We start from the raw sequence: 17,190 nt of genomic DNA on the forward strand, positions 1-17,190 counted from the left end.
GAGTGGTGAGATAAACAGAAAGGCTGGAGAGCAGGGATTGAAAGAATAATCAGTGGACTGACTACTAGTAGGAGTGGTTTGCTTTGCAGGCCCTACTCTTATCGGAACGAACTTTGACAAGCAGGGAATAGTTGGAATAGTTGTCTTTGTCTGCCTAGGAGACACAGGGGGAGACAGGATTCACTTAATGATTATATGCTGACACCTAGAGGACAAAAGGGGTATGTGTTTCAGAGAAATGTGGACCAACTGCTCTCAAGTTTTTAGGATCTTAATTGCTTGTAACATAAGTATCTGTGTTACCTGGTAGAGACACACCGTGCGTGCGTGCGTGTGTGCGTGCTTATTAGGGATGCAAGTCATGCACATGGTTAAGTTGCATCAACAAAATGTTTCCTAAATTCTCTCCACACCAGTAGCTTACCGGTTAGTGTGTCCAGTGGTCTACTTCGTCTCTGACCTGATTTTCCTAAAAAGAATGATCTTTGCTTCCACCCATAGCACAGTGTCATAAGCAAGAACATATAATATAAGGATATATGTATGTGTTACTAATACTATACTTTACTTTACATACAGTATACTTACTCTGTGTGTATGTGTGTGTGTGTGTGTGTGTGTGTGTGTGTGTGTGTGTGTGTGTGTGTGTGTGTGTGTGTGTGTGTGTGTGTGTGTGAGAGTATATTTTCGTATAATAACTTAATAAGCTGTGTCCCATATAGCGCCTGATTGAGACATCACCATGGGGTGACGACGCAGCCGCCATTGAGCAGCAGATACTGAGCCACAGCAAGTACCACAGCACCCTGCAGAGGAGTGCAGAGGTGGACCGGGCCAGGGACGAAGTGGTGAGGGGCCGCCCTTTGTTTCTTTGCTTTAGAGTTCATTTAATTCTTAATTGCCCATAACTCAGACTGTCACGTTTTCATTAGGGCTTGTTCAACAGTGATTCTGTGCTGTGTGCTTTATATGCTTACGTTTGCTTGGATCGTATATTTTGAATGAGCATGTATATTTGACAAATACATTAAACGTTTAGGTTTAACAATCCTCTTAAACCTCTACAAACCTCTTTATTTTTCCCCCATAGAACGTGAGGGGTGATAAGTCTAGCCTACATGCTCTGGAGCAAGAATGGGACAGCCTGCAGGTAGGACTAAAACCGACAACCACAATGTCCTGTATTATTATAAGCACCCTCTTGTGAACCCTATTCTGGGCATGTCATAATGGACGAACATCTGGGCAATATACTTTGTCTTATTTTACACAAGACAAAAGTATAGGGTTTTTGACTGTGGTTATCATGTCTCCTTCAGAAAATGTCCCACAGTCGTTTGGGTCAGCTGCGTGACCTCCAGGACATCATCGAGGAGATCTCCCAGGCCATCATGTGGGTCAACGAGAAGGAGGAGGAGGAGCTGGTCTTCGACTGGGGAGACAAGGACATTGAGCACTACATCCCCAGGAAGCAGGAGAGCTACTCGGTAAGCAGCTCAATGGCAAACTGACATCTTCATTCATTTATTTTTAACGGCATGGCTCTGTAAAACAGATCAAAATCCAATATAATTATGATCAGTACTTTATTTGGATTTTTTACAAATAAACAGAAAAAACAAACACAAGCAACAACAACAACAGAATACATGGACATTATGTATGTTTACACAAACATAATATAAAACAAGGATAGACAAGATAAACAAATAAAAATCAAAATAAATCAAATTAAAGTTTAAAATTAGTTTACACGACCAAACATGCAGCATCATCAACCGTACCATATGTATACTAAGACAGTAAACAATCAAAAGGGCATTGCCTGACCATGGATCACATCAAGGACCTGCACCATGACCGAGGAACACGTTCCACTTCGAATCATATTTATCTAGAACAAAATCCAATTTGAATATTTAGTGTACTGGCAAATATACTTAGACGATTCTAGTTAATGAAACGTTTTGTATGCATTTATTATAATTTATTTCTCCGTTCCAGTAAACAGAATACTGTTAATTCCAGTATTAAGTTATTATTGTTTACTGGAATAGGTTGATACACATTAAAGGGTACAGAACAAAATTAGGCAGTTCAAAGTAATCCTCCATGACGTTGATTGGCTCAGTTGAGTCAAAATAATGTTCACAAGTCATGGTGGTCACTCAATAGTGTTGAGTGCTGTCCCTGCATCTGTGGTTAGAGGTTTGGGCCAGTTGATCAAGCTTGGGTGGAGATCTTGTACAGTCTCCTCACAGAGGCTTTTCAGTTCGAGTGGTAATATTTTATGGGATCATCTTTGTGATTAGCAGTGGAACCGTGGTTTCACACCCACGTTTGAACACAAGGACGTGACCTCGCAGTGAACTAATGGGGTGGCCGGATGTTTCACATTGCACGGCTTGCATTTGACCTTGTTTATGTTCGATTTTTCGCAGTGCTTGCTGTGTATCACTCTCGCGCGAAAGTGTGTCCATGACCACGTTGCATGTTTCTGCGCGATCTTGCCGGGATGGAACAGTTGTGGAACACTGGTGTCTGTGTGTGACTGTGGGAGAGTCTTGTCTGTAGTGTAGTGGACTGCAACTAAAATGAAAATAGTTATAGAAGAGAATGAATCTTACTGTTCTTTGCAGAAAATGATGAGCGAACTGGAGGAGAAGGAAAAGGAGTTGAACAAGCTGAAGGCCAAAGTGGGCGGCCTCCTGAACAACAACCACCCTGCCGCGGACAAGATTGAGGTGAGGCCTCCAGCCCGCTGAGAGCAGATGGTGGTGATGGTGGGCTGATGGCCGAGCTAGAATGTGTGTCTTGTAATAAAGTGATCTGACTGACTTGTCCTCTGATGGTGGTGTTTGCTGCTGCTTTAGGCCTACATGGATACCTTGCAGACTCAGTGGAGCTGGCTGCTGCAGATAACCAAGTGCATCCATATTCATCTGAAGGAGAATGCTGCCTATAGTCAGGTAATCACACATTATCTATGCTATAGTACGAACACACACACACACACACACACACACACGCACACACATGCACACAGCTTCATATTTTCACCTTAATGCCAATGAATTTCAGCACTGACCTTTACCGTTCATCTCCAGTTCTTCAAGGAGGCCAATGAGACCAATGGTAAACTAAAGAGGGAACTTGAGAATGTCCGTAACAACTTCAAGTGTGACAGGAACACCCCACTGGAGAACCTGACTGAGCTCCTCAAAAAGCTGGAGGTACTGTTCTGTTCCACCACTGCACGCAGTCCAACACGGCGTGTTCCTGGCGTTACTGAGTGATTGTAAACATTCTAGTGCATTGTAGCATGATGAAAGGCAGGGTGCAGCAGTTAATCAAACTAATTGATTTAAACGACAAACCCAATTTAAATTAAATAATTGAACATTAACATTTGTGTTGAACAGTGTTGAAACATTTTTGCTATGTTCATGCGACACTATTGTATGGTAAAGTATAAAATAGAGCTTAAAGTGCAATGACACTGCTATGGGTTTGGGTTGTGTAGTTACTAGTTACCTTGTCACGATGTACAGTAACTAGTCCAACTGGGGAGATATCTTGCTCTGTTTCTCCATTGATTAGAAATGAACAGGCTGTTCACACCAAGCAAGACAACTATAATGATTCCTTCTGTAAACAGTGTCACCAAGCACATCAGAGAGCACACACTCCTCCTCATTGATTTGCACTATTTACTACTGTAAATCAATGAGGTGTCTATTTTTGGAATATCAATATCTAATCAATAGAGCAACTGAGCAAGATATCTCGCCTATTGGGCGCGACAAGCCTCTATCAAAGTGTCTATTGTGATAAAACATCAATTCGAATTTCTTTGTGACGATTCGTTGATATATTATTCCCCCTAAAAACACACTTCTTGATCATTCGATTAATTGAAAAAGTAATCAATAGAATAATATATAATAGATAATAATATAATGGATAGTCGCAGCCCTAACCAGAGCAGAAGATGAAAGGTCATATTTGTGTGCAGTTGAATGTCACTTTCCCTCCAAATGGTTTGTATGGATGATAAAGAGGTCTTACTGGTTTTATTCACAGACTCAGCGTGTTGTGTGTGACTCTCCATCTATGGAATGCAGTAACTGAGAAAGAGTAAACAGAACTTTCATCCTTAAGTACTTAGGCCCTCATTTATCAATCGAGTGTAAAATCTGCCACAGATTCGAGTGCAGGTTTCGTAGTACACCCACGTCGCCACAGCATTTATAAAGTGATCGCAAACAGCTGATCCTTCCTTAATTTTGTTCTCACGTTAATAAATGTCACAGCTGAATTTGATCTGGCACGCCCTAAGAAATCAAGCCTCGCCCTCGTTTTTGCGACCTGAACCACTGCTATACGATCTGGAAACCATGGTTACCGTGCCTTTCTGCCCGCCTCACCCCCGTCTCTCATACACACACACACACACACACACACACACACACACACACACACAGACGCACATACGCTGCACGCACACGCAACTTGCAAGCCCAACTAACTGGTGTGTTGTTAAATAAATAAACAACGAACACCTGCATGAATTAAATAAAGTTGTAGGCCTACCCTGTCTGTTTCCCTCTCACCTCGCTTGCCTTGCTGTCATGTCCACGCACGCACGCACCTACATGACACATCGACATCGCATCGCCATGAATGGAATACGTTTGGGCTGGCCTATATTAATTTTACCCATTCGTGCGCAGTGCACGGCGAAGGCGTGATACTGCGCACTGCTGTGATATTAAAGTCCTGTGGGTGAGTGTCAGTGATGCCTGCATGAGAGATAGGCTATCATGTCGTCAAGGTAGTCATAATCAACGTTTATGTAGTGATTTGATCATTGATGAACGAATCATAAACATATGGATGAAGGCTTGCTTGCATGTGTGCTGGTGTGTGTTGGCGACGCACGCCGCGACCCCCGAAAATGATCACGCTTTTATCTGAACTGTCAAAACTCTCAAAACTGTCAAAACCTGTCTAAGCACTTATTTAAATGGTGAATGATTAAGCCCCTTACGCCTATAGCCTGCTAGTACTTACTACAAATAGGCAAGCTGTATGCTTGTCATTATCACTTGGAAATAAAGGCGTGCAGTCCATTTATGCCCTTTTTAAAATAATATCATAATCACATATGCCGCATCACCGCATGCTCTCCAAAATCATCTCACAAGTGCGCTCTCATAACAAGGCCAGTAAAGCACTGTTTGATTAAGCACAAACTAATACATTGTAAACATGTTATATTGTTTTTAATTGCGCGATTTTAATTACTTGTAAAGTTGGAAATCTCTCTTTTGTTTTTTACATACACATACCGTTTTATATTAACATTTTAGAACATTTTAAACATATGTTTAAATGCCTGTGACAGCCTCTCAGCTGGTCAAACAATGCTGCTCCGCTGTTCTACGACAGAAAAACAGGTGAGGACAAAGCGTACGACAGCTGCCGAGCAGACGTGGTTTTTGAACGTTGTCACGTTCAATTTCAAGCTTTGCCGGAAATGTTAAATGCCGAAAATGTCGGTAATTTCGTTGTGCGCCCATATTTTGGCGTACGCACGGTTGATAAATGAGGGCCATAGTCTGCTCTTTTACTTAGTTTGCTCTACACCAAATCTATTTGCTGAAAATAACTGCTATTTTCAGAAAAGGAAGAATAGGGACGCTAGGGTTCAAGTGGGACGTGGTTTAATGGCCATGTTTTAGAACCCTGTATGTGGATCTTTGCTTTCAGAAAGAGAAGGAGAGAATCATGGAGAACAAGCGGCAGGTCCACAGTCTGGTCACCAAGTCCAAGTCCATCGTCAGGCTGAAGCCTCGCAACCCAGAGGAGAAGAGCACCAGCCAAGTCATAGTCCAGGCCCTGTGTGACTTCAAACAAGACCAGGTTAGATAGATACCGTAAACCTGTGAGACTTAGAGAGTAGATATTATACCGGTATGTCAAATTTGTCGACCCACACTATCTCTCTCTCTCTCTCTCTCTCTCTCTCTCTCTCTCTCCCATACACACAAATGTGTCCATGTGTACTGTCCACATACTGTACATACTGTATGTCCACCTCATGGCAACATTTTAATACCTAAACACTATGAGAGAAAAGTACGGTATAGAGTTAATCTACCTCCTATTTCACTATAGAGAGTTCAAGCCAGGTTGTGTGATGACCAAAGTTCTACGCCCCAATGTAGACTCAGGCACACCTTCATGCCTATTGTTTCAAGTAAAGTGGAAGATCAGGAATGTGTTTCAATGCTTCCTGTGTGTGTGTGTGTGTGTGTGTGTGTGTGTGTGTGTGTGTGTGTGTGTGTGTGTGTGTGTGTGTGTGTGTGTGTGTGTGTGTGTGTGTGTGTGTGTGTGTGTGTGTGTGTGTGTGTGTGTGTGCGTGTGTGTGGCGTGTGTGCACACGCGTGTGCGTGTGTTTCAGAGGGGAATCTTGAAAGGGAACGAGGGCATCCTGAAGGACAACTCCCAGCGCAGCAAGTGGCTGGTGACGGGACCCGGAGGTCTGGACATGCTGATTCCCTCTGTGTGTCTGCTCATCCCTCCTCCCAACCCACTCAGCATTGGCCTCGCCAACATGTAAGTTGCCTCTGGCAAAGGTGGAATTAACCCATTTAGACCTGAGATCAGATTCTAAAAATGTCTTCTACATCCTGACAGCTTTCTGAAAAAGCTATGTTTCTATGTCAGTCGTTTTTCAAAAATAGCAGACCTACAAGCTCGTAGCGCGCCGCTCGTAGCGCGCCACTCGGTAGCTTGTAGATCTTCTATTTTTCAATGGCTAAACAACATTACAACATTTAGACCTGACAATCGAAATAAAAGAAATGTCTTCTGAAAGAATATATATTCAAAGATTTGTGCCGCATTTTCAAAGATTTTTCAAAAATAGCAGACCTACAAGCTCGTAGCGCGCGATCAAGTATCAAGTCAAAGCGATGATTTGTTCAGCGACACAAAATAAGATTCACATTTGTCTCATCAGCTGTTTGCCTATGTATATGTATACATATATATGCCCATATGTTGTTTATAACCTTTTATTATATGTGCTAATTTCTTCTGGTTCCCCTAACATGGCTCAGAATTGCTAATCGTTTGGTGACAGAAGTTCAAATACATTGATACTTTATAGAAACATACACGTATTATACTGTGTATATACTAGGATTACGGTATATTGTGATCAGTGTTGGGGAAGTTTCTTACATTAATTTTAAAGTAATAACAGGCATGCTACAATTTTGCTTACAGTGCCATGTCACTCATTCATCCTTTTATTTAACGAAGAACCAAGAAAATTCCTTCCCATTGAGATTAAAATCACTTTTCTAAGAGTGACTTGGCCAGGTTATTGTTCATCAATAAGAACTTTCACATACCGGTACATCGTTCTAGCCTACTGTAGTTATCTGCTCAGTGTGAAAGGCTCATTACTTGTTTAAGTATTAATGTAATGTGCTAGTAGTACCCCAACACCCAGTATGTCGTACATCTTGACTGTGACTGATGATAATATGATATTTCCCAGGAATGACCAGTATTATGAAGCCATCATGAACATCTGGAACCAGCTCTTCATCAACATCAAGAGTCTCATCTCCTGGCAGTACTGTGTCAAAGACATAAATTACATCAACTCTCTCACTGTTTCCATGGTAAGATATATGAATCAGTAGGCTGTCTGTCTGAAACATGTTGTCCCTGTAACACCCGGATTAATTTCTACTTGCAAAAAAGAGATTTCAACCTTACTACTACTTTTTACTACTAGGACTTATCAGAGGAAAATTATGCACATTTATCCTGCTACCCTAATAGACAGCACAGACCCGTTTATCCGTCCGTGGTCTATCTCTGACCGAGCCACACTATTAGCACACATCTCTCCATGCAAAATAAAATCTGCTCCCAGAATCAGTATAGGCTACTTTGCATCGACACAAATTTCTTATTTACAGTACAAATATTACTTTTGTGAAACACGCTGTTGTTGCGCAAGCTCAACAGCCTACGTCAAAATCGTCATGTTGGGGCCAGACTGGCCAGTCCTTCACAGTGACACGCGTTACATGAACCATGTGACCGGGATGGTTTCTTACCCCTCAATGTCGTGAACGCGCCCTTCTAAGGCAGCCTGTCGCCTACTCTACACTGCTCCATAGCAGCACTAGCAGTACAGAGCCCAGCCATCCGAAAGAAACCGTTGTGCAAACGAAACCGAAACAGATGCTTCTGACAACACAACATTTGCCTGTGCGTGCTTAATCGTTGTACTTCTTTAAATTTTTACATCTTTACTATTTTAATTAATTAAAATAGGTTGTATTATTGCAACCCTGGGTGTTACAGGGATAAACATATTAAATTACAGGAGGTCTACGACACCTAGGGGTCTTCAGAGTTACTACATGGGGCACTGACAAAGTTTTGTGTGACAAAATATGGTTATTTTATAGTTATGGTTATTTTTCCCCACTGTTGTTACAACAGAAAACAAACACCACATTTTTCCACACTGATGATAGAGTTGTCAGATATATTTGAGCCGCAACTTCTCTTGGAAACAACTCATAGGCACTTATTGTAACAGTAAAAGTCTCAAATATCTCAGACGGACATTGATGAGAAAATCAGCATTGAGCTCATAAATCAGTATTATGAGAAAGCTTCTTCTCAAGCCTTTTATAACAAATAAATGAATGAATAAATAAAATATAAACATTTAATATGCAACACAATGTTATACAATTTGTAGTGGGAGTCCCTGCTTTGTCTGTCTCCCAGCTAACGGCTCCTTAGTCAGAAAAACGTTGAAGACCTGTGTCATATCATAACGGTCTGTTAAAAAAATCGCTTTACTTCCTCCGATTTCCATTGTGTTGCTGCATCGTTGACTGACTCCTATTGTCTATGGCCCTCAGCTGTCCACGATGCGGCCCGAGGAGTACCGCAGTGTCATCAAGACACTGGAGACTCACTACCAGGAGTTCCTGCGCAACAGCCAAGGCTCTGACATGTTTGGGGAAGAGGAGAAGACGACCTTCCAGGGCCAGTATGCTGGAGCCCAGACCCACTATGACACGCTGGTCATCGAGCTGCCCGTCTACAGTGAGTGACGTAGTGACCCCACCACTCCACAGTCCACATGACCTCTCCATTAAACACGCCAAAGGCTGCTGAATCTTTCTTTAGGCACATACTGTCACATAATTTATCGTTGGTGTCGGGCAAAAACCTTGTGTCTCCATATTTAAATTGTGTATGTTTTTTATAAATGAAATTCCGACTTCAACATACAAGACCGAAAATTGCTGATCTACAAGCTCACACAGTGTGACGTGTTGTACACTGCTTTTTTTCTATTATTGAAAATCTTTTAAAGTTAAAGTTGTTAAGTGTGTTGGTGGAATGGTGGGTTTTATAAATCTTGAACCAATGATGAAGTATTAACAAGAGCTTGTGACTAAATAATATCCACATTTGATCCATTGGAACATGGGTTCCAACAGCTACAATATAATAAAGAATAAAATTCTAAACTCTAAATTCTGCTCTGTCTCGTTGCCTCAGAGGCTGCCAACGAACCTCCGAAGCCGGAGCCAGAACCGGAGCCAGAACCGCCCAAGCCCGTCTCCACCCTCAGCATGACCTTGCTGACTGACCTGCATGCAATGCGACGCAGGCTGGAGCTGGCAGAGTCCGGACTCACTCACCACGTGCACATTCCACTGGGGGAGAACAGCGTGCACGAATGCTCACAGCACCTCCAGAAGCTGCATGTATGTGACTGCTGCCAGCATCAGTGTTACATTAGTCATCTGGCAGAGCTTAAAAGATAACACTCCGAGTCTGTATGCCGACCCCTGTGCCCTCCCTCACCCTTCGATGTAGCTTCTTGTGACTTTGTCACATAGCGTTGCCATCCGGGATAGTGGATGACGAGGTGGAAGTTGTATTTCTGACCTATTTTTCAAGGTCTAATGCCAAATTAGAAGGTATTGACATGGCCCTGTTTTTGGACAGCCTGTGCAGTATTTCACATGGAAGCGTTGTAACATACTCCCGGTCAGTACAGACAGCAAGGAAGAGCAGGCCTCTGTTTTTTTAAATGTGACACAGACTGTCAAAAACCCATATTTAAACAGTTTTTCCACAGCATAAGTTCCTTTTACCACCCTATTTTTACTACAGACATCCGTAGGGCCATGTTAACGCCTTCATATTTGCAATAAGACTTAGAAAATAAGGTTGCCAACTGGTCGGAATAACGTGTTCCTTCCACGCGCTACGTCCGGCTGGGGAAACTCCCCCCTGTCAGGTGAAAATAAGCAGCTTGGACTCCTCATGCATAGAAGGAAGCATGAGGTCAGTCCGCTGCCTCCCCAGGTTGGCAGAGGAAGTGTAGCGCCCAGAATTACATTAGATAATTGACACTGGGGCCCTTTTTGAAACTAGCTCCTCGCCACTCGCCCTACACACTTCCACTCGGTTTGAGTATAGATGTATAAATAATAGAGACGGCACCAGGATTCCCATCCAGTGCCATCTCTATTATTTATATATCTATGCTCAAACCAAGTGGAAGTGTGTAGGGCGAGTGGCGAGGAGCTAGTTTCAAAAAGGGGGTGGGTGAAAAAAATGGGTTGCAAAATCGTGGGATACGAATGTAGGAAAAAAAGAAAATAAGGTTGCTGTCGATGGTCATAAAAGTAACTTGAATACTCTCTTATTTGTTGTTGATGTACAGACTGTGCACCAGGATCTGGACTCTGTCTATGATGAGTATCTGCGTCTGAGAGAGAGGATACTAAAACAGCTGGAGGGAATTCCTCCCGAATCGGAGCAGGCCAAGTTCCTTCGCGCTGAGCTGGATCTCATCAACCAGAAAATTGGAGACCTGCAGGGTCTCTCCTCAGCTTACCTGCAACGGTATTGCAGTTTTTAGTATCATATTTCCAACCTTTCCACTTTTAAGCCTGCTATGACCACAATTGGTACACTACACAACAATCTTGTATTTGCTTGTTTTCAGTTATGGTATGAGTTTATTTCCATGACAGAAGTGTTTGTTGTCTATACCAGTGCTTCCCAAACCTTTTAGCCTGTGACCCAAAAGAGACATGTCTCCCTGGGACCCAAACTAGCAACAATAGCAGATCTACAAGCTCACAATGTGGCACTCTGTGCTGCATTGTGAGCTTGTAGATTGGCTATTTTCGCTAGTTTTCACTACTACTTAAACATGTTTTCTAATTTATAGAATGTTTTAATATTTTTCTTTGATTTCTTAATGAAATTACAGATTTATTTATTTTATTAAAAACAAAATGTAGGATACAAAATATAAAGGGAGTAAGGGACCAATAAAAAACAAATTGGCCCCGACTTTTGTATTCGGTGACGGTGTGTTTAATATTACTATCCGTGTGTCTTCATAACAGAATGTCAGCTTTGAAAGCTTTGCTCCAGAGCCTCCTCCAGATAGAGGATATCATCAAGGTGAATGAGGCCCGTCTGACGGAGAAGGACACCACCTCTCTGGACCTCCATGAGGTGGAGGACTACAGGAACACACTGAAGGTCTGACATATTATCCATCCGTCTATGGTTTGATTAGCCTATTGCACAGCATTCTAATGATCTGTTTGTTCATCCACAGCCCACACAATTGAGGTATAACTGTACTAGTAACGGTATATTCAATAGACAGTTTCAGGCAATAAACAATTACACAGCTGCCCTGAACATTCCCGCTTGTGTGAACATCCTGTTTGTAACAGTTGCCCTGGAAAGTGCCAATGAATTAAGAGTTTATGCCAAGCTAGGCTGCGAAAAAGGTCCAAAGAATTATTATTAGTATTCTAAATTTGGTAGTGGTGAAAACAGGATGTTGACGAGGGTTTTTACATGGCTACTAGCAATAATAGAAAGTAAATTGAAGCTGTCTATACAGTATGTCATGGACCCCACATTTTATGATATTTCAGTAGTCGCATACGTACATGTTTGTATTGTAAGTGAATTGAATTAAGCAGGCCTTACACTCTCTTAGACGTTATGCCTGATTTATTCATAGTTGTGCGAGCATGTCCACAACACCATAATCAGTTTAACAATGGCCCAAATTCTTGTTTTATCCAAGCTATTAGTTAGCCATTGCAATGTACACAATGAAAAGACATTTCCTGCCATGTATTATTGATTGATATGTGAAGACAACTTTAGTTTGCATTCGTGTACAAATCATCCCTCAACAGTAGGCTATTCATCTCATATCACTGCCATGATGAAAACCACTGATCTGTATCACTAGACCAGTGTAGTTTGGATGTGTTTGTGGCTGTCAGTGTGTTGACTTCCCTGGGTTTCTCTGCTACCTCACACAGCAAATGAAGGCAGAGCTGGAGCACAAGAGAGACCTGCTGACGGTCATGGAGTCTGACCTGGCCAAGGCCGTGCACTGGAACGGCCAGGTCTCCCAGTCCTTCCACAGGTGTGACGTGGACCTGTCCAAGTACACTGACCTGGTGGGCCAGATGTCTGACCGTTGGCTTCGCATCCAGAATCAGATAGATAACAGGTCAGACTGCACTCACACACACACACACACACACACACACACACACACACACACACACACGCGGTGAGTTTCATTCACAGAAGCGTGTCATCAAGCCTTCCCCATTGTGTATTCTCCGGTGCCAATAATAGCGCCTGAACAATTTTCTCCATCTCCTGTCTTCCTCCTACTCTTTCCTGCTCCAGATTATGGGACCTGGACAAGCACGAGAAGCAGCTGAGTCACTATCAGCAGAGCAGCACTTCCCTGGACCAGTGGATAGACAATGCCAGGAAGCGCCAGGACGTCCTGCAGTCGGCCAAGCTCACGGACATCCAGACCGTTCAGGAGCACCTCAGCCAGCAGAAGGCAGGCTTTCTCCCCTGATTTATAACCCGAGGACCAGATGTTTCTATGTTTCTTATCAGTGGTGCTCAGACCTTCTCACGTCAAGGACCCCAAAAGTTATCTGTATTCGGCCACCGACCCCCATCTGAAAATATGTTGTTCCAGGGACCCCCCCAGAAGCAAAGAAATTAGTTAAATATGTTCACTAAGCATATCTACAAGCTCGTAGCGCTGCACTCGATGTTGCGCTCTGAGCTTTCATATCTGCTATTTTTCAACAGCTAAAGCATAAAATAATGGTTAAAGAAAGTGGTTAAAAGCTAAAGTGACACAGATGCGTTCCAGGTTAAACATTCAACTCAGTGGAATCAAATGTGGCTGAAATTAAGACGGATCCATTTCGCCATCTCACTGAATTCGACATGGTTTCAGCTACGGCTTTGGCTTGAATGTGTTAATTATTAAATGGGGCAAAGTAAAACTGACTTCTAGATGTTTTATTAGCCAAATAAAACACATGAATGAGTTCTGAACCCTCAAGTGACCCACAGTAAATATCTCGTTATGTCACATTTCCTTTGAGAGGCTGTAAACTCACGCTTTTCCTCACCGAACAGGCTCTTCACACTGAAGTCAAAGGAAAGAAGGAGAACGTGGAAGATGTTCACAAGGATGCAGACACCTGTGCTACTTCCATTAAGGTTAGTGTCATACCTGTCTTAAGTCATTCGTTATACGTTCTATACACATGATGCAACTATAATGAATCCATATTGTATTGCCTGGTTGCAGAACTATGAGATGCAGCTGGCCTCCTACACCGCAGGCCTTGAGACTCTGTTGAACGTCCCCATCAAAAGAACCATGCTGCAGTCTCCTGCCAATGTACTCAGAGATGAGGTAGGGATCGTATTAATGCAATTCATGTATGCAATGTTTAATGTATGCAATGTAGCTAATAAGTAATAGTATTTATAGTAAAAACGTTTACTAATTAGTTTATAATTTGTACCCTTTACTGTTGTGTTAATCCTCTTTGTGTTAATCTGAGGAATTTAACTATTTGCTTATGTTCATGTAATAATATCATTTTCCATTTGCTTATATTCATGTAATAATAACACCAGCTAAAAAGTGCACTCAATTATTGCTCGTCATTTGTGTGATTAACACTTGAGCTTACTAATGCAACTAATTGACTAATTTAAACCTCGTTAGGCGGCTGACCTGCAGTCCCGCTACATTGAGCTGCTGACGCAGTCCGGTGATCACCACAAGTTCCTGGGGGAGATCCTCAAGAGCCTGGAAGAGATGAAGGTAGGAGTTTAATCACATATGACATGACATTTTTTGAAGTTCAGCAGTTAAAATATCCATGTCAGTATGCAAAATAGATCCATATATTTGCAAATGTTTTTTTTTCTCCTTTTTTAAATATAATTTAGAAATGGTGGTTAATGGTTAAGTGGCTCAGTCGTTAAATAATTATTAGTTATTATTTGGGCCGGGACTAATTGCGATTAATTTAGATTAATTAACTACAGAAAAATTTATCGCGATTAACTACAGATAAATTAATCGCACCTTTTTTTTCACCGCGGAACGTTTCTCACTGGGCGCTTTTCTATAGTACTGAAAACTGGAAATAATAAAAAGTCACCCCATTTTGTGTTGCCTAGAACTGGAGGTCTGACAAAAAACAGTAACAATATGAAGTAAGTACAGCTTTGTGATGTCACTGAGATGTACTTGTTACTGTTACTAATTTTTTTTCAGACCTCCAGTTCTAGGCAACACAGAATGGGGTGACTTTTTATTATTATTTCCACAACAGGTAGACTGTATTAATGACAGTAAAATGTTGAAAATGAGTGGTATCCTGTAGTCACTATTCGTTGATTCACTGGGATACCAAAAAACATTTAAAAAAAAGGTTTCTCGCTGTTCTCGGGTTGAATATTGATATGCGAATAAAATGCGATTAATCTAGATTAATTAATCGCAAAGCCTCTGATTAATTAGATTAATTTTTTTAATCGAGTCCCAGCTCTAGTTATTATTAAATATGTATGCTTTACTCAAATACCTGAGAACCTTCTTCAATCTGTACTTTATTGTTGCCCTCAGATGAGGAACACCAAAATTGAGCTGCTGGAGGATGAGCTGAGGCGCCTGAGGGAAGACCTGCAGGACCACAGCCAGAAGAACCAGTCCCTGGAGGACGCTCTGAGGTGCTACAAGCTGGAGCTCTCTCAGCACAAAGACCAGGTCATCTCTCTGGAGGAGGTGAAGAGAACCACCGTCCAGCAGGTCAACGCCACCAAGGACTCTCTGGACAGCACCAGCAGCCAGCTGAGGGAGCTCACCGACACGTTGACCCGCATCACGTTTGAACTGGACGAAGAGAAGAGGAAGAGGAGGCTGGCGGAGGAGCGCTACACCACCCAGCAGGAAGAGTACGAGTCGACCGTCCGCCGTCGGCAGAAAGAGCTCGAGGAGCTCAACTGGACCAAGATGGACCTAGAGAAGTCGGTGAAGGACAAGGAACGTGAGCTGGAGAGGCTGAAGCTACTGCTGGAGGAGGAGGCCACGCGTCGGCGAGGGGCAGAGACGGACGTGTCAAAGGTAAGAGCGCAGAGCCAGCAGGAGGTTAATCAGCTTAAGCAGACGTACGAGACCGAGATCCACGTCACCAAGACGTCCGTGCTCAAGGTCGCACAGCAGAAGGAAGAGGACGGCGCGGAACTCAAGCGGCAGTGCGACAGGCTCACCGAAGAGAAGAGGGACCTGGAGGACGAGCTCAGGAGACTGAGGGTGTCCATCTCCCAGACGGACGAAAGGAAGATCAGGGCAGAGGAGGACGCCCGCCAGCAGAGGAGTGCAGTGACGGAGGAGACCAGGAGGCGCAGTGAGCTGGAGGTGCAGCTGAGAGCCGCGGTCAAGCAGAGAGGAGAGGATGAGCTCAAGCTCAAGGAGGCCACCAAGAGCAGCCAGGAGAAGGCGCGGGAGATGGGACGGCTCACACACAGCCTGGAGGAGGAGGCGAAGAGGAGGAGAGCACTGGAGTTGGAAGTCGGTCAGCTGAAAATAATCCAGGCGGACCTCGAGTCCAAAAACGCGTCTTCTCTGGAGACGATTAACACGCTCAGAGTGTCCGAGCAGGAGATTTGTATCATCAGGACGGAACTGGAGAAGCAGACCGGGGAGAAGACCAAGACGGAGCAGAATTCCACCAGGCTGCAGAGCCGCATGCGAGAGCTGCAAAGCTCTCTGGAAGTCATGGAAGCCGAGCTGGGGAAGCAGAAGAGAGCCGCCCAGGATGAGTTCACGCGCAGGAAGAGGGTGGAGTCTGAGCTGGAGAGCATGACCAAGACCTGCAGAGAGCACACCGTCACCATCAACACCTTGAAGACTCTTCAGGAGGACGTGACCAGCTCCGGCAGGAAATACGAGCAGGACCTACGGGCCCTCCAGGAGGCCTTGGACAAGAGCCGCCGGGACCACAAGGTCACCGCGGAGCAGCTGGCCCAGGCGACGGCCGAGCTAAAGACGCTGAAGCAGCAGCTCGTCCAGGAGCAGGCCCGCGTCCGCGAGGTCAACCTCCGTAACGAGACCCTGTACAAGACCATCGAGGAGAAGAGCCGCCTGTTGAACGACAACACCACGCAGATCGAGAAGCTGCAGGGTCTGACGCAGAGCCTCACCAAAGAGAGGCTGAGGTTGGAGGAAGAGCTGAGGGCACTGAAGCAGGAGAGAGACGAGCTGAAGTTGAGCAAGGACAGTGTGGACGGAGAGAGCTCGGCTCAGCTGACCGCCTTGCAAGTCCAGCTCCAGAGCAGCAGCAGGACAACCCTGGACCTCCAGTCTCTCATCAAGGATCTGACAAAGGAGAGGGAAAAGCTTAAATTGGAAATAGAGAACACTCAAAAGCAATCCATTGAGGTATTTTTGATTGCTTTAACCGGATCAGCTCCAAATAATCCTGACTAATTCAGCCGCTTTTGCATGAATGGCTATGCTGAACTTGTATCATGATCGTGTTCGATTTTTTTGGCTTTGCACTGCTATTTGCCATCCAATCCATCCAGCTTTTTGGGCGCTTTTGCATGAATGGCTATACTTGATGTCTTTGAAAATGTCTTTCATTATCGTGTTCACAAAATGAATTCGATTTTCAGGCTTTGCACTATTTGCATGCACTCTTTTGCTAATACTGTATGCATTCATATTCACTACAG

General features: G+C 43.6%; 1 protein-coding gene across 1 annotated transcript in view; it reads left to right on the forward strand.

The window, feature by feature from the left end:
• The window catches only part of dspa (desmoplakin a), a 40,886-nt gene that overhangs the window by 19,414 nt on the left and 4,282 nt on the right, over positions 1 to 17,190 (forward strand). The window contains exons 5-23 of the mRNA XM_083782518.1: positions 723 to 848; positions 1,091 to 1,150; positions 1,320 to 1,487; positions 2,640 to 2,744; positions 2,874 to 2,969; positions 3,108 to 3,233; positions 5,773 to 5,925; positions 6,467 to 6,621; positions 7,574 to 7,700; positions 8,967 to 9,153; positions 9,616 to 9,824; positions 10,793 to 10,974; positions 11,487 to 11,625; positions 12,432 to 12,625; positions 12,811 to 12,973; positions 13,570 to 13,653; positions 13,745 to 13,852; positions 14,171 to 14,269; positions 15,080 to 16,894. Of these exons, the coding sequence (XP_083638644.1) occupies positions 723 to 848; positions 1,091 to 1,150; positions 1,320 to 1,487; positions 2,640 to 2,744; positions 2,874 to 2,969; positions 3,108 to 3,233; positions 5,773 to 5,925; positions 6,467 to 6,621; positions 7,574 to 7,700; positions 8,967 to 9,153; positions 9,616 to 9,824; positions 10,793 to 10,974; positions 11,487 to 11,625; positions 12,432 to 12,625; positions 12,811 to 12,973; positions 13,570 to 13,653; positions 13,745 to 13,852; positions 14,171 to 14,269; positions 15,080 to 16,894 (4,296 nt within the window). The remainder of the gene's footprint in view (positions 1 to 722; positions 849 to 1,090; positions 1,151 to 1,319; positions 1,488 to 2,639; positions 2,745 to 2,873; positions 2,970 to 3,107; positions 3,234 to 5,772; positions 5,926 to 6,466; positions 6,622 to 7,573; positions 7,701 to 8,966; positions 9,154 to 9,615; positions 9,825 to 10,792; positions 10,975 to 11,486; positions 11,626 to 12,431; positions 12,626 to 12,810; positions 12,974 to 13,569; positions 13,654 to 13,744; positions 13,853 to 14,170; positions 14,270 to 15,079; positions 16,895 to 17,190) is intronic.

This window comes from Protomyctophum parallelum (genome assembly GCF_964188405.1).
Source record: "Protomyctophum parallelum genome assembly, chromosome: 14".
NCBI lineage: Eukaryota > Metazoa > Chordata > Actinopteri > Myctophiformes > Myctophidae > Protomyctophum > Protomyctophum parallelum.